The following is a 21,829-nucleotide window of genomic DNA, read 5'->3' as shown; positions in this document are numbered from 1 at the left end:
CCCTGTAATATCACCTTTTGGAAATGTAATTATCAAATCAGATAACTAAAGTACTAGAAGAGTTTATTTACTGCTTCTACTGTTATAACTACAGACTTTCATACCCATTCCGAATGAAACCATCTTAATATTCCATATTAAACATCATCTCTTCCCAACACTATCAGTTAGCTATAGAAAATTCAGTCTCTTCCCAATGCTATTAATTAGCTACAGAAAAAGCAGTAGTTTTAAAAACATGGAGCTTGGGTGCAAAATTAGATGTCTCTGACTTCTTCAGTGATTAATAATAAACTTAACTCACATAAAATAATTTAGACTATTCTGTTATGCTTGTAAGAACTACATATTAGGTATAGTTCTAATATGTAATATATAGATATTAGAATTCTACATACTTTAATTTTTCTAGTAAACGTTTACAAGTTTTACCAATCCTGAAATAAAAAATTGACAAGTATTGTACCTCTAGTGCATGCTGTATTTTGTCTTTTTGCTTTCCAGATTGAGAAATGGTGCTGTTAATGCTGGAAGTGCTAGTTTCACAGATCTGCTCACCCAGAAGAGTATCTTCTGGTAACAGCGTCTCTGCCCATAGCCGACAGATGCCATCAAGACATGACGTGAGTAACACATTACAGACTAAACCCCTAAAGATAGACATATCAAGGAATTATCCAATATAATTAAATTAGGCATATGGACACAGCAAAAATCAGGGGAATATACAGTTATTTAGCAGTTACAATTATTTCATCCAAATTTCTGTGCTAACTAAACGTTTTATATGAGTGGTGATTTTTAGTATGCTGATAGATAAACTCATAAATTATTAGCAAAAATGCATGTGAACGTAGAATGGTTATTATTTGCTAAATCCAACAGTTACCATAAAACTGTGGTCATGAAACTCCCTAAATTATCTGGTTTGCCGGATTATGTGAAGAATACATACAATTTTACTCAATCATGAAAAGTGAAATCAGCTAATTAAAAAACTATATATACATATATACATGTATATATATACATATATATACATGTATATATGTATATACAACAAAGCTTCTAAGTACTAATTGTTTAAGAAATATTCTATTTCCAATGCCACAATACTATTTGATAAAGACAAAGCCTTATGCTTTCTGGCATAACTTGAGAAGGCACTAAAGTTAAGACCATATTTTAAAATAAGTCTCTCTTATTAAAGTGACTATCACTGTTGTACTAGGTAATCCAGAAGCGTATGTGAAGACACTCATATGTTTTATTTCTTGAAAGTATAAGCAGAGAAATCGAACCATGTTCTTGTAGCCAAATTTTAAGCACTGTGTTAAAAAAAAAGTCAAATATTTATTTTTTTGTTTGTTTATTTGTTTATTTTTAAATAAAATCTTTCAAACCTGGGCATGTACTTGCTAATGTTACGCCATGAAAATCCCGTCACTGCTCGAGGATGAGCTAAATAGACAAATGAGAAGTGGACAACCCCTGAGCATTTCTTCTCTTTGTTCTGTTGGGGCAGAAGAGATGACTTCCAACCAGTCATAGGATACCAAACCTTTAAGAGGCAGTCATCCTAGGTAAAGCAGCAAAATAACACAGGATTAGATAGCTATAAGTGAAAATGTCACAAAAATAAAATGCTAAATGATAAGGAAACTGCTGTTCCAGTATCTTTAATAAATACTCAACCTATTGCACAGAACTATTTAGTTTCCCAGACAACTCATTCCTGAGACCATGTATTTCATTGATGGTCATCCCGGAATGAGTTGGAGGACCAAAGAAATACTCTGCTGGCAACACATCAGTCCCAGAAGTAATTTTTCTTGCAGTCTATTTGGCTCCCTACTTTCCTCTTGGGTGTCTATGCATTTTCTGCATACCACATATGCATGCTTAAATCCCACATCCTTTCCTCTGCAAAGACAGAACCCAGAAACAGGCTGCCACTCACAGGACAGTATTAAACTCATTACCAATCAGTTTCTCCCTTAGGAAAATTTGTGCTGTAAGTCACTGTTGGTTCCCATGCACAGGAAACCTGACTTTCACAGAAAGCACTGTATCTACTGAGCATAGGCACATAGTTGAGCAGTAACCGTATGATACAACCTTCCTCTCCACTAGCACGATCTATACTACCTTTCTGGTTTGACTTGTTGGGCACCACTGATGTAATTAACTGAAAGAAAAGTGAAATGTTGATACAGCAATACAACAAATGCTGATAAATGAGACAGGAATACATCTACACTGATGTGGGCTAAGGGCAACATTACTAGTACGCCCAAAATACATCGTATACAGCTGCATGCCACATCCCTGGATTTCAGGACTGGCTGCTGGAGTGCAGATACAGAATAAAGTAAATAAATGAATGAATTATCTCTGAGAGATCTTTTATTTGTATTTCCTGAGAAGCACCTAAAAATACAGTATCTAACCACAGATTCTGCAAGAAAGAAGTTTGACAGACAGCCCTGTTAAGAATTATGATTAAAGCTTATATAGGAATTAAGATAGAGCTGTCCTACAAATAGGAAATAACTACTGGAACCAACTGCCTCTTAGTCAACTGACACTTAGTCAAATTCTTATATATATATATGGGAATATACATATATATATGTATATATGTGTGTATATATATACATATATACACTTATGAATATATGTATATTCATGGGAAGCAGAAATATGAAACAAAGCAAATGTTTTGATAATTTTATAATCACAGTGATTCCAAATGTAGTATTTTTAAGGTGGTGTTACTATGTTTATAGTCGTAAAACAACAGAGCTCATGATTCAGTTGTCCTCTTTAGTAAGTGTAAGAAAATAAAGCTTACTAAAATTCATCTCGTCATTTGACCAACATTAAGCACAAGCAAAAAATGCTTAACTATCCCGACTCAAAAAACAAAAGAAATCACTCAAATGAGAGAGTAAAATTAAAGAGAATTATTAATTGAAAACATAGCTTGACTAGCAATTTGACAAAAAATATGAAAAATTGAAATAGAAGTTAGGAACTGATAACTGAACCCAGACTTCACTGTAAATAGAAAAATCTCTTCTAATTTATCCACTGATATTACACCAGTTTAAATGTTTATGTTTTATATCATAATGATCCAATGATACATCTGTATGACTGTCAATTTATTTCCAGGTCAATTCTGAAGTAGTCAGTAACAGTACATAGCTAAATCCAAATTCTTGTTGCTGAAGTTCAAGGAATTATGTGAAAATTATGTATTATATAGGAGATGATAATTTAACTTAGCTCAGACTATAATGTGTTTATATGGTATAGGACCATTCTAAATTACTTATTTACTTTTGACAAAGAAATGCACACATCTCAAGCACTTATTTATTTTGTTGTTGTTGTTCTTACCTTCCCAGCTGTTGCAAAGTATTCACCATCAGGAGACCATGCCATCAAATGTACCGATACTGCAGTCCTAAAGACACAAGAGTAAAGTTTTAAACTGTAAGCAAAGTCTTTTATTCCATGTATATTCAGTTGATTCAGTATTACTGTGCATTATTTATATGAAATATATTCAAATTTATAGCTGTCGCTTTAAACATACTTTAGAAATGGCAGAAGCATAAGAGTATTTGCTTCAATGAAACAAGGTATTTACTATTCTCACACAGTTTTCTCTACAGAAAACCAGTACATTAAAATTAATGAAGTATGGCAAGCCCTGGCTAGATCTAATGAGATCACAGAAGTGAATATTGTTCTACTTGCTTTTCTATTCCCAGTGAAACCAAGACTTAGGAATAAAGGAAAGATCTTTTAGATAATTTGCGATGCTATTTCACAGTGACTAAAATGTATGGGTCAGCTGAAAGAGGCAAGCAGCCTACACAGTGCTTTATAGGCATAAAATCTAAAATGTTTTCAAAAGTCACACAGAACTTAGGTTTATGGGTAGCTGCTTTCCAAGTCTGTATATCTATAGAAATGGCTGATCACGAAACACTTCCGTACATGGATCTCAAATATAACTGGGAAGAAAGAGTGTTTCAAGACTCTTCCTAAGTTTCAGAAAACAGCTCTCATCTTGAACAGCATAGCATGTCTGCCTGCTATTGCTCCTCTGTTTGGTCTCATCCAGTATCTCAGCACTACTTTCAAAGCTGAGAAGAGAGGGACAATTTATACATATTGCCAGTGATACAGTTAAGCCTTTGACAAGGTTATCTGATGACTTAGTCACATGAAAAATATTTTTACTTTGAGTAACTTATATTGTTTGAATTTTATGGTATTTTAAACCTACTTAAAAGCAAATTTTACAATATGGTTTTCTAGAGAAAGATAGAGATGATATGAGTTGGCATTGCATTCTGTCTTAAAATGAGTTATCTCACTCACTTGCACTGCCAGACACACTTCCAATCATTTAAAACGGGGAGAACTTTATCATCTTTCATCTGATTGTCAGGATCATCTTCATCTTCTTCTAGAATGTCACTAGATGGTGGGGCCCACAATTGCAAATAGTCAGTTGCTGTCAGTAGCCTGTTACCTGAAAGTGAACAACATCAAAGCTGGGAAACCAAGATGATGCATTCATATTGAACGCTTACACCTGTCATCACATTTTGATGAGAATTATTAAAAACAAGTTGAAAACTCAACTTTATGAAGTCATTTTAAATATGATAGAGTATTCATTCATATTATACAGCTGTTTTCATCAAAACGTTTTAAATTTATGTCTTTTAAGAAAGAATATCAGTTTGTTTTTATGTTTTTAAATGACTTAAATTGATAGATCATATTTTACAATGACTGTTGAAGATGCTAAACAGCCATTAACATCTCAAATACTACATATTGTTAGGCATTTTATCAATTTCTCTCTCTTGGTACACTGCTGACTTTAATTGTGCTAAAATCCTATTTAAATGATTATTAGTGGTGATTTAAGCCAGTTAGCAACTTAACACCATGATTCCCAAACTAAGATCTTGCACAGAACGCTCAAATACTTGGTATAGCATCTTCACAAATGCTAATTGCAGCACCACATTTTACGTAAGGCTGCCTGAGAATGGACCATCTAAAATGTCTGTATTCACGCTCCCATTTCATTTCAATAAAAATAATTTGTGTTCAAGTTCTCTAACTACAAATGTTGAACAAATGCATCAGAAGTTCCACATTACCTTGAGGATCCCATGCTAGGTTGTAAGTCATAGAACTGAGGAAAAATTGCCCCGTTTTAAGCCACTGACACTTTAGCTGCTGTAGTTTAAAAAAATTAAAGAATTAATTTTCACATCAACAGCAAAATACAAAGGCATTTGTATTTATTTCTTTCTCTAGAAAATTACTATTTAGCCTGTTACGTACAAATTCAGGACCCAGCAACAGATTGTGGAATCTAGTTTTAATAATTTCTTCAGTTGTTTTACAAAAATTATATGCATCACACACTGCTGTGTGAACCTGACCTGGACCTGTCACATACACAAATGTATCTGTAGATTACTGTAAACCAGGCATACATTTACAACAATATAAGGAATGGCACTATAGATGCAAGAAAGATTGTGAAACACACTTGAGAGCACAGTTAAGACTTGAGCATTCAGTCATGACCATGTTGTTAAAACTAGCTTGGAACCACATATACACAAACAAGTCATATTTCTGTACTCCAGATCTGATACACCGATTTAAAGAAATACCAGCTCACCACCATGTCACTCTAGCATGAGATGCTGGGAACTTGGGAAAAGTGCAATACCCAGTTCGGTTTATACAGTGGATGATCCTGACCATCCAATTTTATTATGGATGGTGGAAAATGTTTATTGACTAGTCTTTTTTGTGTCAATTCAATAATAACTGGCAGACATACTTTTTTCTAAGAACCTAAACTGAATTACAGTCATGAAATACATACTTACACAATTTCTTTTATGATTATTTATACCAAGTGGTTCAAAAATGCAAACAGCATTTCCATATGATGCTGCAATCTGGAAAAAAATTGAAGACTCAAGATGTAAGGTTATGAGATAAGTCTAGCTGCTCTTTAGTATTTCAAAATAGCTAAAGAATTTCCAGTACAAATTCTATGTGCAATCAAACAAGAAAAGTGAAATTAATATAAATGTAATTCATTGTGTTATACAAATACCTTCTAAAGGAAGCTGAGAAATGCATACATTTGAATGAGCCCATCTTTAAGATTTTAACTTAAGCAGAGAATACATCTTGTTCAGTGGGATGCACACTATCCATCAGATCTAATACATACTTCTAAGGCAACTACCATTGATGCATAAGAGAAAGCTGATACTTCTGCTCTTGTTCTCTCTACTTTACAACTAACTAATGAATGAATTATTAGTGTCTGGGTCTCAGTGTGATCCCGTGTTCCATTTTGTACCTCTAAATAGTAATTACTAAAAAATGGGAGGAAATTTGATTCCATTTGAATAGCTAAATATATTGTCAGGTGAGACAAACGGTAAATGGAAAAACTGAAGTACTTGTACCACCCCTTAATTGCTTTCATCTAGTTCCTTCACAGAAACCTCCATTTACACAATGATCTTTATTAGGAATTTAATCTGGTTGTGCTCCTAATATTCAAATGCTTATAAGTACTTTTGACTATCTTGTAAATTCTGTCTTCTTGCTTAAAAGATTTTTAAAAGAACAACTGTTTAAGTTTCTCTCATTTAGGATTTGGTGTCTTCAATACAGAAATGATGCAAAAGTTTCACTACAGTTCTTATGAAATCTTACTTCCTCTTCATATGGGGGAAGGAAAAAAAAAAGGTTGCAACAACACACTCCCCCCCAAAAAACTGACCATGAGTTCAGAGTCTTGTATGCAGAAGCACCCGGGGTTCATGGTGATCTTGCAGGGGTCCCCCGTGCAGATGGAATCTCTCTTCCAGTCCCACTGGGACTGCTTGGCCGTAGTGTAGGGGCCTTGACAGCTAAACTTGCCTGAATTCTAACTGGGGCTTTCTCAATACTAAAACCAACTTGTTTACAAGCTAACAGTGGTAGGCAGGGACAACTGATAAGCAAAATTTGATCAGTGCTCTGCAACACCTCATAGAAAGTTGTTTTCTTGTTCTCTGCAATCTAGACTGTCTGGTTAGCATTGTTTGGGGATTAAAAATAAAGCCATGCATTGTTTGGGGACTAAAAGTAAAGCTGAGCAGCTAGTCAAGGGCCACACAGTTGCGAAAGCTCACACCGTAGCACTTTGAAACACATTATACATGCCTAGGCTTTTCTGAAAAATAAAGAACTTCTAATTCATTACTTTGCAGGAAGCACAAATACACACACACAAATGTGTGTATGTATGCACGAATGACTTATTCTTGTTGTCATCAGGTATATGCAAGCATACAATAATGGCATTCACAAAGCAAGAATTTTAATCCCATTGCTATACAGTAACTAATACATATTCCTACATTTTGCGAGGCTTGTCATTGTACATCCTGGAAAGGTATAAAATTCATTTTTAAAAGATGCTTCCTGCTTTCTCCCCGCACCCCAACCCAAAACTTACAAAAATAAATTATTATTATACTAAAACAATCCTCTGAATAACATAAGCAGCGTTCCTCGGAAAGTTACAGATCAGTAAAAATATTTGTCACAAAATTAACTCAGTAATAGCATTAACATATTATGTTTAATTATTTCATTTAGAGTATTCATTTTTTCCTTCTTTAAATTTATAAAAAAAAACAAACAACAAACAATTAAAATCCTTACCCTGCCTTGCTGTTGGGAGCACTCCACACAACTGACTTGGATGTTTCCATGTTTAGCACCAGGAATAATTTGTACACATTCGAAGTCATTTGCCAGAATAACAATGTCACAACCAGAACCATATGCCTGAAATAATTTTAAAAAGAAATAAATTTTAAAAGAAATACAATTTAAAGTTTATTAAAAACAAACAAACAAAAAACAACAAAAGCACTAACAAACAACTAAATCATTATTAGAATATGGTTTTAAAAAACACTGTGAAAATCTCCATTTACACAAATAATGAACTTTATGTTATTACTATGTAGAGAGTTTATTCCTCATCATCTTGGTAACATCAGCAGGGTAAGCAACAAGTAAAAAGTGACTTTTAAGGGTCACTCTTCAAAGTCGTTCAGATTAGGAAAGATTCTTTCAGGAGGGAAAAGAAATTCTACCAGATGATGCTGACACCTTAAGAAACTTAAAGCTGTGGAAGGGTATGTCCCTCTATTCACAGATATGAACATACTGAGGTTTGATCAGTTTATGGACTAAGTGTGCAATAAAATAATGAATACTGTCATCTTGCCTTGGAATCGTATGTTTTTACATTTATTGGACAGTGGAGTGTAACAACCATTGAAAAATAATGCCAACTGTCAGATGTTGACAGTATTATATTAAAAATGTTTCTTCTACTTTCAAGGGAAAAAAAATCTCCATGATTATAAATTTTTCTCTTCAGCATCATAGGAAATGAAGAAAAATTCTGTTTGTCTGCAGTTACCCCATTGCTACTTTACACAACCATATTAGACTTTCTTTTTAAAAACGAAAGCAGAGCCTAAAGATATTTCTGCTATATAATGCTGCTGCTCCTTAATATCAGTGAAAACATATTTAATACAGGAACAATTGTACTCTTCCTGCATAACAAACTTACAAGGGTTGGTTTCCATTTTTATGGAACCAATTTTTATGTTATCAAGTTCCAAGGGCATGAGCAATATGAACCCATTTCAAAACAAAGTAGCAAAGGAGACCTTAAATCATCCACGGCAAAAAGAAATAGTACGAAACACTTATTACAGAACTTAAGCTCTGTGCGTACTTTCACTTTTTGTTGTTGTTGTTGTTATTCTGTATTTTTCTAAAGTTTTTGAAGTTTTGTCCCCTGCACTCGTTATTGAATTTGCATAAAAATTACTTAAATATGCCCCTCTTTAAAAAGAGTATCAAAGAGAAGTTTTTCCACAAGAATCCAATTTCTGCACTTTCGAGTTTTAAAAAAACGTGTTATAATAATAGATTTGTCTTGGGTATATTGTATTTCATTGTACGTTACAAACTACAGTCTAAATAATTTAAGAATAGGTTATAGTACAATGATAGTTTGCAGCATTTTCTTTTGGCAGGATAAGCACGTATGTCTGCCAACCTTTCACCTGTCCTAATGCACTAGAGTATTCTAAACCCCTTAATCACTCCAGATGCTCTGTTGCACTGAACTCCCACATTCAAGCATAGAAATCCCTCCCTTTCATCAATATACTAACAAGCTGTTTCAGAGTGAGAAATTATAGTAAGATGTCTGTTTCCTTAAAGTTTTCCACTGATTCCAATACTGATTCCAATACACATTCCAATACATATGAAGACTTCAGAAAGACTGTGACAAAATGTTCTGCTATTAGTTTCCCGAAGCCCAGAAAATCATTGTGTTTCTATAAATAACTTTCTTGTTACCAAAATATTTAAAGTAACGGGTCTTGCATGTCCTTGTAAAGAAACTTTTAAAGAAAAACAATTATTCCAGTTTCTCTCTTTTTTTTTTTTTTAATGCATTGCAATTTGTTGCTCCAGAAGATGTCTACTAGCACAGTCATTAACTGAGAACATGTTTACAGATTTTACAATCTGAAGAAAGTTAGGTTCAGTAGCTATATACATTTTGCTTGCGAACACCTATTTTTGTGAGCATTATCATCACTGGTCAACATGCAAGCTTTTGATGTGGTCCCATATGATGTGGCCCAGTTGCTAAGTGCCTATCTGAACATGAAATGAAGATACTAATTTTACAAGTAGCTGCAGCAATGAAATATTCAAAGTAGCTATGCAATTGTACATAAAAATGAAAACTAGGTATGAAATGTAGACAGTCCGAAAGACTTCTGAGCCCATCTCATGAAAATAAAGTGACACAGTGTTGTCTTTGTGTGTCCTCAAAGTCTACAATCACTCTGGGAAGCTCTGAGGAACTGATAGTGGAGTATCAGTATACTGGAAGCAGGAGAGTGGAGAAAAAAAAAACAAACTGCTAAAAGGTGGTTAGAGGGACATTATCTGTGTAAGAGAATATCCTGGCTCCTTCATGACTAGGCTGTGTAATTGTTTGACCCCGTCTGGGCGGTAACATATAATTACTAAAATTGAATATGATTTTTTCCAGAAAGTGGGAGACAAAAAGACTTGAGATACTGAAATAAGTTTCGGCACTGAACAGAAAATCTTTTTGCCTTATCGTTCTCCAACTTTTTATATTGAATTTACTGCAAAACCAACTCCACTGGTGTGAAATGCTGGTCAGTCCAGCAAACATTCACAAGTAGCACGGGAGATGGAGACCAGGATACAAATGCCCACAGGTAGACAAGAAAATAGAACCAACTCCTGCAGTTCCAATAATTTATTCAGAATTCAATATTCACAAGCAATTGAATCTCCTACTACTTTTCTCAGAGGGCGAGCAATTAAAACAGCAAAGAATCGAAAAATTCAAATTCAGTTTTTATTTCAACAGTCTGCCTCATAACTACTGATACAAACCTGCTAAAAAGATGTGATTTAAAATGTTGCTCAATACAGTTAAAAAAAGGCACTGATCCACTTAAAATAAGGTCTTAAACTTCTCAGATAATCCCTTGTTTCACTGTCGGTATTGATAACTTGACTTGCAAATTTCAATTTCAATTAAACATGATTTATCACTAGTTTCAGTCCTGTTAGGAGGAGTCAGGGACACGTGTCTTGGAATTGATATGGGGAAGGGTGCTTAATTTTCTTAAATGTGCATGCATATGTGTGTGTAGTTTGATAATGCATGAACCAGAAAAGACCTAATAGCCGTGTATGGTTGTTTACTTTGTTAAGTAAGAGAACTCAGTATCTCGCTTCTTCCAATGTTTTAGTTTCTCCTCCTCTGTCCTCTATGTACCCCTTCTTATTATAGCAGCAAATGAACATTTTTCTGGCTAATTACGCTATTTAGCATGTTTTTATGAAGTTAACTGAAAAGGTTAACTTCAAATTAACTATTTGAGGGTTAACTTTAAATAAAAGGGTGTTTTACAGTAGAAGTTTTATTTTTTTTCTTTAAAGAATCATCAAAATGTAGAGATCTCTAAGTGAAATCTTACCACTGTCACTCTTATCTTTCCTTCTCTTTACCTGTGCCTGGCACTGCACCAGCAGCTGACAGCACACCTGATGTCCTGTGCCAACAGAGGGGATTTAGTTCTTTAGAGGCCTCAGTTGGAACACATTCCCAACAGGTATCAGACTGCCGCTCCAGGGTCTTTGAGTAAGTGCTGTCTCTTGGTTTTGAGGTCATTTTCTTAGTGTAGATATTTATTCTGAGAATGGCTCTTGTTTCTTGAAACTATGTAAAGCTATATTTACTTTAAAACTTAAGTTTATTTAAGAAGTACATCATACTGCCACTTTTGAGAAAAGGCACGCCCTCATTTTAAAATAATCATTCACTTTTTCACATTTATAGTCTCCAAGTTTTTCAAAACAGCAGGGATCAATATACTTTCCAGTACTGAAAGGTATTTCCACATACCACCGTATATGTCTAAATACAAGTTTCCCATTTGATTACTTTTATGAAGCTTTTCTAATATTCTCAATATATTAGCACATTTACACTAGAACAGAATGTGTTTCAAATTCTTTTTAATTTGTCCTTTCATTTCTTGAGCTGGTAACACAGTAGAAGTACCCTACGCTGACAAAGAATAGGGAAGTGCCATAATATTTAACATGAGTAGTTCTTTCTAAAGGATTCAGCTGACAACATCTTCAGGGAGATCATTCATGGCAGCACAGACCTCTCCTGCCAGAAGAAGAGTGGCTCCCATATTTGTGGCAACAGAGTGATGATCTGCACAGCCTGATAAATGGAATGGAAAACTGGTAAGCCATATAAAAAGTAAAGGTAGAGAATAAGATGCTAAGATACTGTAATGTGTGAGAGCAGTGCAGAGGCCTCAGACAAACGGAGTTATAAGCAGTCACTGAATAAAACAAGCGCAGTAAAACCACCCACATGGAATTCTTGCCAACCTCCATTTCTAATGTCACTGATAACTTTAAAGAGAAAATTAAATGGAGTTGCAAAACTGCCAGAATGCAAGGATGACTTGCAAGATTCACAAGCAACTAATAAGCTATAGTTTGCCAATGTCTGCTCTAACTGTCAAGATCTGGGACCACTGAAATGAACAATGACAAAGCTCTAATTGAATGCAGGAGCACCAGGCTTTGCCTCTGAAAAAGCAGGACATTGTGGATCCTACTGTAACAGTTCATGCTATATCCTTGATTTTCAGATACTAAGAAAGAGGCAGGTGCATCTTCATCCTTCACATGTCTGTGTTTTCCTATTTGGTTCTCTGATTGTAACGATGTTTTATAAATATGTAATATTTATTTTATATTTCTCTTTGTATATAAATTGATTCTCTTCTTTCTATAGCCTGCAAATCTCTACAAATTTGATGTGAGCGAAATAGACCAGAAGTTCTCAAGCTCTAATGTTTACTATTACAGGTGCAGAGGCATTTCAAGATGGCAAATGATGTCAAAGAAACAAAATCAGAATCAGCCAACAGTGGTATTAAAAAAAAAAAAAGTTCACCTTTATTAAAACCTAAATTAAAGCCTGTATTGGCATTGTGAGATAATCTAAAAGTTCAGGTATTCCTCCTGTATAACAACACTTTTTTAAAGTTGCAGCTATAGATAGTAAACAGGTAAGACTAAGAAATTCCTATTCCTTCCTATTAGCAATGAAGACACCTGGATTCTGAAACATTTTCAAACAGCTATCAACAGACAGAACATTTACAATCCCCCTTCTCTCTCTCAAATACCAGTAGAATTACAAATGGTCAATGCAAACTGGCAAAATAAGTCCAAAAAGCCCACCGCTAGCATGTGCCTGTAGAGTAGGCTTTCCTAAACTGACATTGAGACAGATTTGTGATTAAATGCTTTACAATGTTTACACACAGAGTTTCACAGAAAAAAAATGTAGTAAGGATTCAGAAGTCTACTGTGCCATTCACGTAAACATGACACAGTGGAGAACATACAGATTATATGTAATAAATAACAGTGGGATTTGCAAATCAAACTTTTACTAAGTGATTTTTCAGGAAGGATGAAGTAGAGGAGAAATGCACAGCAGAGCAGAAAACCTATTCTCAGTTATTGTGGAAGAACATTTTGCTTTTTTCATTGCCAAAGTTTACATACGTGTGGGAAACTCCACCTGCAACTGTTTCTGAAATTCATTGGAACAGGCTGTCCAAAGAGGCTGTGGAGTCTCCTTTCAAAATTCACCCGGATGCGATCCTGTGTAACATGGTGACGCTGCTTGAGTGTGGGGTTAAACTCTATAATCTCTGGAGGTCCCTTCCAACCTCAGCCATTCTGTGATTACACGCAGTTCCAGGCCAAGTGTCAGTGCTGGCATGGAAGATGCCAAGAAGCTTTTTCAAAAACTAAAAAACTAAATTAAAAACTTTTCAGCTCCATCAGAAAAGTGCTTATGTACAGGTACCTAGACTGACCTTAGAAACAGCTATCTTCTGTTCAAAGTTTCTGAAAAAAAAACAACCTTGAGTTTGGACAAAGGGCAGAAGTCATACAAACAGATTAAGCACAGCTCATCTTCTTTGTAAGAAACCACCTTATTCCAGGTCACGGGAAGTCAGACTGGTAACATACACAGCATCCAGAGTTAGGGTCAGTGACTGAAGTTGGGTCAGCTAAAAAAGGCTGCTTAATGACAAAAGCTATGTAAAATCAAACATGGCTTGAAAAATGTAGATAGTTTACAAGCTTTAAAAATACAGTAGTTGCCAATTAGACTACAAGGTTCAAATACTGTGTGCTTTTTCTCTTTAGCCAGGGTGTGTACTTTGTAAGGCCCATTTATATAAATATCAGCTGACTGCCTGCAACTTTTGTGAATTCCTTTGTGGAAACACAGTTAACAATATTTGCTGAAATGAAAATGGGAAGCCCTGCTCAACAGCAAGTCAAATAGTGCACTGAAGAAGCATCACCAGAAATGACAAAAACAGAACTTCTGTCATTTAGTAATAAAAAAGAAAAAAAAAAAAAAAAAAGAAAAAACTGTCTGATCCTAGCTCTTATTTCTTTGGACTTGTTTCACTCCCTGGTGTCACTAATACTAGCATTTTAGCACATAAAAAAAAAGAATGGCAAACATTTCTTTTCCCTTTGTCATTCTCAGAATAACCAGATGCCATTCAGCAAAGCTTTAAAACAGTATATTTTTTAAGCAGAACATATCATCTGAGCTCTGGCTACACAAACCTGGAAGTTAAAAGCCTACCACAAATACAGAGAAAAGAGAAAAAGGGAAGAGGAAAGCTACAGCTGCAGAATTCCAGGAAATACATTTATTAAGTCATCCCCATCCCGTTAGCTACTTCTTAAATAAGTTATAAAAAAAAAATGGACACAGCAGACAGAGAAAACAGTGACTGAAGTCTTGGAAAAGTCTTACTTAAACTATAATATATGTCAATATTAATTTTTGATGTTATCAAAACTGTTATGAGAAATAGCAAAAAGTTGTCTTTTACAGTAGCAGTTTACTGACTTTTCAAATTGTTACAGGAAAGGCAACACATTAGAATGCGAACGCGAGTGTGTTACTTATAAATATCAGAAGTAAGAAGTTCCTTTAATGTCAGTATGACTGCATAGCAGCAGAACAAGGAAAGAAAGAAAAAGATGGCACCTTTTACTTCTGATGAATTTCAAGCATTCATTACTGAAATTAGACATCTGTGATAATCTAAAGTAACCTTTAAATGTTTGACAAGTCTGATGGTGGTTGTCTTAGACCAAAAATGATGCCCTATATCATATAATTTGGAATTTGTTCGTGTCTTGGCTAATATCTTGTAGATGTTAACACGAAGTCTAATGAGACAATTTATTTACAAATAACATACTGATTAGCTTTTAGTGTGCTAAGCGCTGCAGAAGGTGATCACTCGTTAAAATCAGACATCAGAAACTAAGGAAGTCAAAATCGACATGGGAATTGACAAGAAATAGCCCGTGGATGATAAGCAGATTTATTACGTAAATTCACAGACCCCTGAAATTTACCGAAGGTGTCTCTTTTCATCTACTTTTACAGAAGCATCTGCCAAAGAAATTTGTGTTTTTTTAACCACAGTAACTGAAGCCAACCGCCCATGGATAGCGGAGAGGCCTCTTCAGATGCCTGGTGCAGCAGAGTATTTTCTCCCTGCAGAAAGACACCATTCGTGTTCAGGAAAAGAGGAAAAGAAAAAAAAAAAAAAAAGAGGCAAGGAAGCGACCCCCCAGGCTGAGGCCACCCAGCTCGGGGCTTTCCCCCAGCCCAGGGCACAGGGCCCCCGGCCCTCGGAGCGCCGCGGGGGCACCGCAGCCCGCCCGGCCCCTCCCGACGGCCACGGCGGGGCCGGCCCTGCCCGCCGGGGGGCTGCGGGGCCGGGAGAGCTCCGGTGCCCCCCGGCAGCGCCCCCGCGGCCGCCTGTACCCCCCACAACCCCTCCGCTTTCGCCCCCCTCTCAGCGATCGCCCCCCTCTGCCGTTACCGTGAAGGGGACGTCCTCGACGCTGCCCACCGAGTAGCAGTTGTCCCCGGGGTTGACAGCGCCGGTGAGCACCTGGTGGAGGTGCATGGCGGCCCCCTCCCCCCACACACACACCCCGGCTCGCCCGGGGACGGCAGCGCCGCGTCCGCCGCGCACCGAGCGAGCAAGACCCGGATGGCTCCGCGCTCCCGCCCGCCGCACGGGCACGGGCACGGGCACTGCCCGCCACGGGGACGCGCACGAGGGAGGGAGGAAGGCAAAGGGGAGAGGGGGGGGAGGCGGCGCAGGCGCTGGGCAGCGCCCGAGTCAGGTGAGGCGCGAGCAGCAGCAACCGCCCCTGCGCGAGCGGCGGCAGCTGGGGAGGGAGGCTGTGCGCGCGCCCGGCCATTAGGCGGGTGATGGGTGGATGGGGAGGGGGCGGAAGCCGCGCTGTGAGGAGCTCGCGCGAGCTGCGGAGGCCCGCGTGCGGGACGCCTGAAGAGAGCTGAGGGGGGAGAGCGGAGGGGCGACAGCGGAGGGGCGCGGGGGGGCGGCTGAGGAGCCTCGGGGTGCCGGGCGCTCGGCTGACGCCTTGAGGTGAGAATGCGGCAGGGCGCCTCCTAGGAGCAGGAGGGGGGGGAAAGAGTTTTTTAAGGGGGGTTTATCCAGCCTGGAGGTGGGCTGGAGAGCTGGAGGCGTGAGGGAAGCTCTCAGGTCAGAGGAGCCCGGGCAGCGCCTCGCTGACTGGAAGCCTGCGGCTGGACCGGCGATGCTCAGGTGCGCTGCACGCCGCAGGTGCAGGGAGCAGGCTGCCCGTTTATTCACGTTGTGTCAGAGAGTGTTTTTTTCCATTAAAGAGCATCACTTTCTGTCATGTTTCAAAGTTCTCACTAAGCTCTTGGGAATCCGTGAGTATCCCTCCAGCTGCTGTTCATGTTTGAACAGAGCCTGTGGGGTGGTACAGCCTGCAGCAGGTACCGGGAGCACTGTGGGCCCCCTTGGATCAAGAGAACTGCTTTGTGTCAATGATAAACAAGTGTTTCAAACTTGTAAACATCCATTTTACAGCACCTTGATGAGAAAACTAGCACCCTTTCCTCTCCTTGGACGTTTATTCGTGGCAGGAGGCATAGGTCACGCATCCCAAGGCCCAACTGCACCCCAACGTTTCTATTTCCCCTTGCCTTTTTTTTTTTTTTGCCTTATACTGCTTCTTGAAAGTACACATCTCTTACTGAACAAATGAGTTTACTCAGAATGCAGCGGTAAATTAAAATATAATGAAGTCACCTTTTAATGGGAAAAAAAACCCACACCAAAAACCCAACAAAAATGTCAAAAAAGTAAGATCGACCCTATTCCCATGCTACTTAATGGCCGTTCCCTTTTAAAGGGGATGGTATCTCTATTTGACACGAAATGGGAGATAACCATTTTGATCTTCAGTTGGCCAGGTTACATATGAAGCTACTATAGAACGTTCATATGCTTCCACTGATACTTACTATTCCATGACTTTTCTGTTTATCTTCCACATAAAATGTGTGCTAACTTACAACTGATTTCTGTTTTGGTAAGATTTTTCAAATGCATGCAGCAGGACTTAAAGGGAAAACCAGTGTATTTTTGGAAATCAGTGGAATAAAGTTTAACTAATGCCTGAAAATATAAGGAGCTTTTGAATAGATAATCAGTGCAGGCAGGCATAATATTAAATAGGATGACAGGAGAACAGTATAATCTTAAGAAAAGCATTTTCCTCTCCTAGGTGTAGTAAAGCTATCTGGTTTTCTTTGCAAAGAATATTAAATACAAGTAGAGTACTTGCAGGACCACTTTGATCTTACTGGGTGACAGACATGGCTGGTGGGCTTTTAGCTCAGACTTCTGTTACCTAGTCAGACTAAGAGTGCCAGTAATTCTTACGCATGCCAGCTGTGAGAAAGACTTACTGTTTGAGCTGGTGAGGGATTTTTTTAGTGTTTGACTTGTGTGGTGCTCTTATTCCACTGTGACTTTGTTGTGGGACAGAGAATGCATGTTACTCTGAAGCTGGTAAGAGTCCTCTTTAAAGTGAAAATAATCCCAAAATAGGGATTTCCTAGTAAAATACTGTGTTTGGGGCTGTGGAAGCCTATAGACATGGTCAGGTCCATACGCAGACCTTTGCGCAAGGATTGCTCTCCATGTACCTGCAGATAAGCCCTTCCCATTCCTCCTGAAAAAAAATATTTTCACCTGAGTTTTGCTGACAGATCAAGTTTCATTTACCTTGATTCATCCTTATTTGTGACTTAAATATCTCATGTTGTAATGGTTTTCAGTGCATATAACGGTGGTTTCTATGCACAAGAACATGTAGCAATCTCTCCCATTCTCCCCCCTCCTTCTCTCTCTGAGGGGAAAAAGAAACACGTAAGGGACATTTTTTTTCATTTTCGTTCCTGACTAGCGTGTTGCATTGTTCAATAACTTTGCGTAGGGTTACCAAGTAAGGAAAGTATTGGCAGTACCTCTACTGTAAGCTGTTTGCCCAGGAATTCCCTCCTTTGGCTTGAAATTAATTGGAATTGGGGGAGGAGAGGTCCTATTACTGCAGGAAAGCAGCTGCTGGACAGAACCAAAATGACAGTTTAATTTATGCTAATAAACCATAGTTGGAGCAGCACCTTAGTTGGAGATTTAACAAGGTGTTAGGAACGCTTAGGGTACTTTGCTCCTGGCTTGGTCTAGCACAGTGGATTAGATGACCTCTCAAGACCTTGTTTGCATGGTATGTATGGATGACTCTTTGTTTGCCTTCTCCAAACTACAAGGAAAGAAAAAAAACCAAACCTGTAAGTATTCAAAGGCTGGGACTTTCACCTTCCTTTCTGTGGCTTCCTATACGAGTGAGAGAGAGGCAAATGAGAGAGATCCAAATTTAGAAAGCAGGCACTGAGCTACACAGATGCTATGGAGAAATAACTTTTTTTTTTTTCATTTGCTGTAGGAAGGAATATATTTGCTTGGCAAAATAAGATGTTATACAGAATAATCAGAAGGAAATACGTGTTGGTATAGAAATCATGATTATAAAACAAGCAAAACCAAAACAACAACAACAAAAGAACATATAGCCATTTTTTTTCTAGGTTTGCTTAGTGGTAGAAGGGTAAAAATCCAAGTGTCTTATGGGGAAGGGAAGAAATGGTTCAGAAGACTACACTGTGGAATTTGCACAAGAAGAAGTCCTAAAGCACACATGAAAGAAATGTTCTGCCCATAGCCTGGGTCAAAAAAAAAAGTCTGAAGAAACATTATGGAAGATAAATAGCCATATTGGACCGTGTTTTATTTCAGAAGTGAAATGCTGCATTCTTGACTTGGTTATCTCGAAGAATGAGGAGCACACCCTGTTTGGACCACTGTGTCAGTTCCTGTTCTGCTGAAGGCCTTTACCTGTTCACAAGAGACAGAGAGCTTTTAAGCACAATGCTTTTATGATTCTGTGAATGTTTTCCTCGTGATTTGTGATGTCTGCCTTGAATCTTCACTGCATTCTTGAAAAAATTGTATTTTTATTTGAAGAAAAGCTACTTTTTTTTTTTTTCCCTCTGGAATTCAAATTCAGCTGTTAGCTTGGAGAAAATCACATGCTTCAACCCATAATATGTGGCACCTCTTTTCTGCTATTAATTTCTAAACTGGGATGTGTTTTTGTTGCTGTACTTTTGGTATTACTGAAAGAATAGGATTGGTCTAATAACTTTGTAAACTGTTGCTCATTGTGTGCTGAAGAAGACATTCATCTGTGAAGGATGATCACTTCTATACTGCTGCAAAGACCTTGTTACAGCACCATTTTTGCTTGGATATTTTTAAAAGATCATGTTTCTAGAAACTGAAGGTTCTCCTTCCTCAAGGGTACATAAATGCTGAACGCTTTCTGCAGTAGTTGGGTGTCTAAACGTGTCCACCACTGTGGACCATTACTCTCCTGTAATCACCAATGCTTCAATTTTAAAGAATGAAGCTGAGTGAAATAAAAAAACAGTAACATTAAAAGCTGCTCCTAAATTGCATCTTTTCAAGAGTTCTTTTAAACCACAATCAGAAACCTGTGGAGGGAAAGAACCACTGTTTTAAAAGTGTAATCTAATTAAATTGTGGGGTAGGGAAAAGGACAGATAGTTAAAACAGCACAAAGGATTTGAGGCACTTGTTCAACAGTGCTGACTCCATGACTAAGGCAGGTGATTTCTGGGAGCCCTATATCTTACTTTTCTTCAGAAGCTTCAAGGCTTTTCTTTCTTTCCTTCCCAGTCTGTCTAGTCATGATGCCAGCTCCAGATGGCTAGAATTTTTGGAGAGAGTTGTATGGGATGGGATTTTTTTTAAAGCAATGATTGAGTTGTTTGTTTATTTTTCTGTTGTAAATACCCAAATGCTAAGAAAGCAGAGACAACGTAAACCCGAGTTACTGCAAGTAGTGATATGTGGCATAACATTGTACATTAGTGACATACAATTAAGTATTAACTAGTCCTGTTGGTTCAGTTTATTCTTTTTGCTCTCTGCTAAACGCTAATGCTATAGAGAATATTAGTGAAATTTCTAGTGAACAAATGTTTGGAATCACTTTCAGAGAGTTTGGATCCTAACATAATGTAGGAGGCAGTGTTGTTTTAATAAATATTTTTCATCAGATGGAAGAATGATGCTTTCTACTTTTGCAGTTCTGATCATGTGTATCTTCTATAAATCTCACAAGCATCAGGAAGAAAAGGATTAAATGCACGTGGTTATTTGTGAACTCACTGGCGGGATTCTAAGTGCGTATTCTTCAACTTTCACTCTAAATGATGATTCAGTAAAACAACAAATGATTTTATAGTCAATTACATACAAATAACTTTCCTGATTAAGCATTCTATATGAGACTGTGTTTTGAAGACAGTAGATGTATATGAAGGATTTTCCAGGCATTTCTCCTGGTCATATTTTTAAACAAACAAACAGGGCCTCAGACACATATGTCCTTAAGAAGGGTGAAACAAAATTGAGTTGTATTATGCTACAGTAAGGTTTTAATTTTTATGTCTCAGAGGCAGACATTTCTGTTCTTAAGGTGATAAAGGTGTAACGCGGTTATTTATAGTACAGGCTCTTATCTAGGAACTGGAGGACACCAGAACAAGATTCCGATTGTGAATTTCTGAAGCCTGATTTCAGGTACAGACTGTTTCTTCAAGGAAGAACTAAGGAAGACTTGAATTAAAAGCCTTTTTGGGGAACATATGCCAAAACACTCCAGACCCTCATTTGAAAAGTTTATTCTCAATTTATGTGTGTTTTGCTTTCTTGGTAGCTCTTGTACCATGTATTTCTGCAAATTCATGGTGCTTTGTCACTAACACATCCTTACTTTATAAGAAAGCTATTGTTATTCCAATAAGAACAAGAATCTGTAAGGGAGTAGCTTTTCTCTTGTCTTATTTTCATTTTGCATTCCTATTGGTACTCTCCTTGAATTTTACTGGTACTTATGTAGAATGTTTTTTTAAAGCAACATATAAATCTACATTTTACTTCCTGTGTCATTCTGCTGAACTTATTTCCTATGTGTATCTGAATGTATCCTAAAACAACAGATTCTTAAGACTCACTGGCTTTTGGTACCTTGAGTCCACTGTAATGTTATCTATGCTTCAAATGATTGTAATATGGGCTTTTAAGTTGCAAGTGAAAACAACTGAGCTCTTAACATTATAGCTGTCACTTTTGTGTCCTTTCAACTGCAGATGGAACTAAAATATGAAATCATTTATGTATTTAGTTGTTGAATGTCACTATGAACCTATTTTCTTCTACATTTGCAATATTAAAAACAATAAGCACTATTTTTCTAGATAAATGTATATTAGCATTGGTGGAGGAAAAGGAGTGGAAACAGTATCCAAATAGTTTAATTTGTGTTCCTTATGTACTCAACAGAGCAATCTGAGGAACAACTCATGTAGGGTACCGAACTGTAGGTTTTTCAAAGTGCTCTCTGGAAGAGTTTACCAGTTTCTTGATTTTGCAGGGAATGCAGCATGAAGAGAGATGTACTAAATGATGCTGTGAACTAGTCCATTGTGCAACAGTTCACAGTTCAGTGTAATTGATCTGTGCGCACGCTGCTG

The 21,829-nt window shown here is 37.5% G+C and overlaps 1 protein-coding gene across 1 annotated transcript in view; it reads right to left on the bottom strand.

Annotated features, from left to right (window-relative positions):
* Nucleotides 1-15,985, bottom strand: part of DMXL2 (Dmx like 2) — a 55,011-nt gene extending 39,026 nt beyond the window's left edge. Inside the window, exons 1-8 of the mRNA XM_035553927.2 lie at nucleotides 15,684-15,985; nucleotides 7,786-7,911; nucleotides 5,943-6,014; nucleotides 5,196-5,274; nucleotides 4,399-4,552; nucleotides 3,406-3,472; nucleotides 1,404-1,579; nucleotides 467-650 (exon numbers count right to left, since the gene is read on the bottom strand). Coding sequence (XP_035409820.1) covers nucleotides 467-650; nucleotides 1,404-1,579; nucleotides 3,406-3,472; nucleotides 4,399-4,552; nucleotides 5,196-5,274; nucleotides 5,943-6,014; nucleotides 7,786-7,911; nucleotides 15,684-15,770 — 945 coding nt within the window. The 5' untranslated portion in view covers nucleotides 15,771-15,985. The remainder of the gene's footprint in view (nucleotides 1-466; nucleotides 651-1,403; nucleotides 1,580-3,405; nucleotides 3,473-4,398; nucleotides 4,553-5,195; nucleotides 5,275-5,942; nucleotides 6,015-7,785; nucleotides 7,912-15,683) is intronic.
* Nucleotides 15,986-21,829: the final 5,844 nt, after the last annotated feature.

The sequence above is a fragment of the Cygnus atratus genome, chromosome 11 (assembly GCF_013377495.2).
Source record: "Cygnus atratus isolate AKBS03 ecotype Queensland, Australia chromosome 11, CAtr_DNAZoo_HiC_assembly, whole genome shotgun sequence".
Taxonomy (NCBI): Eukaryota; Metazoa; Chordata; class Aves; order Anseriformes; family Anatidae; genus Cygnus; species Cygnus atratus.
The sequence above is the reverse complement of the archived record's forward strand: the minus strand, read 5'-3'. Positions and strand labels throughout refer to the sequence as shown.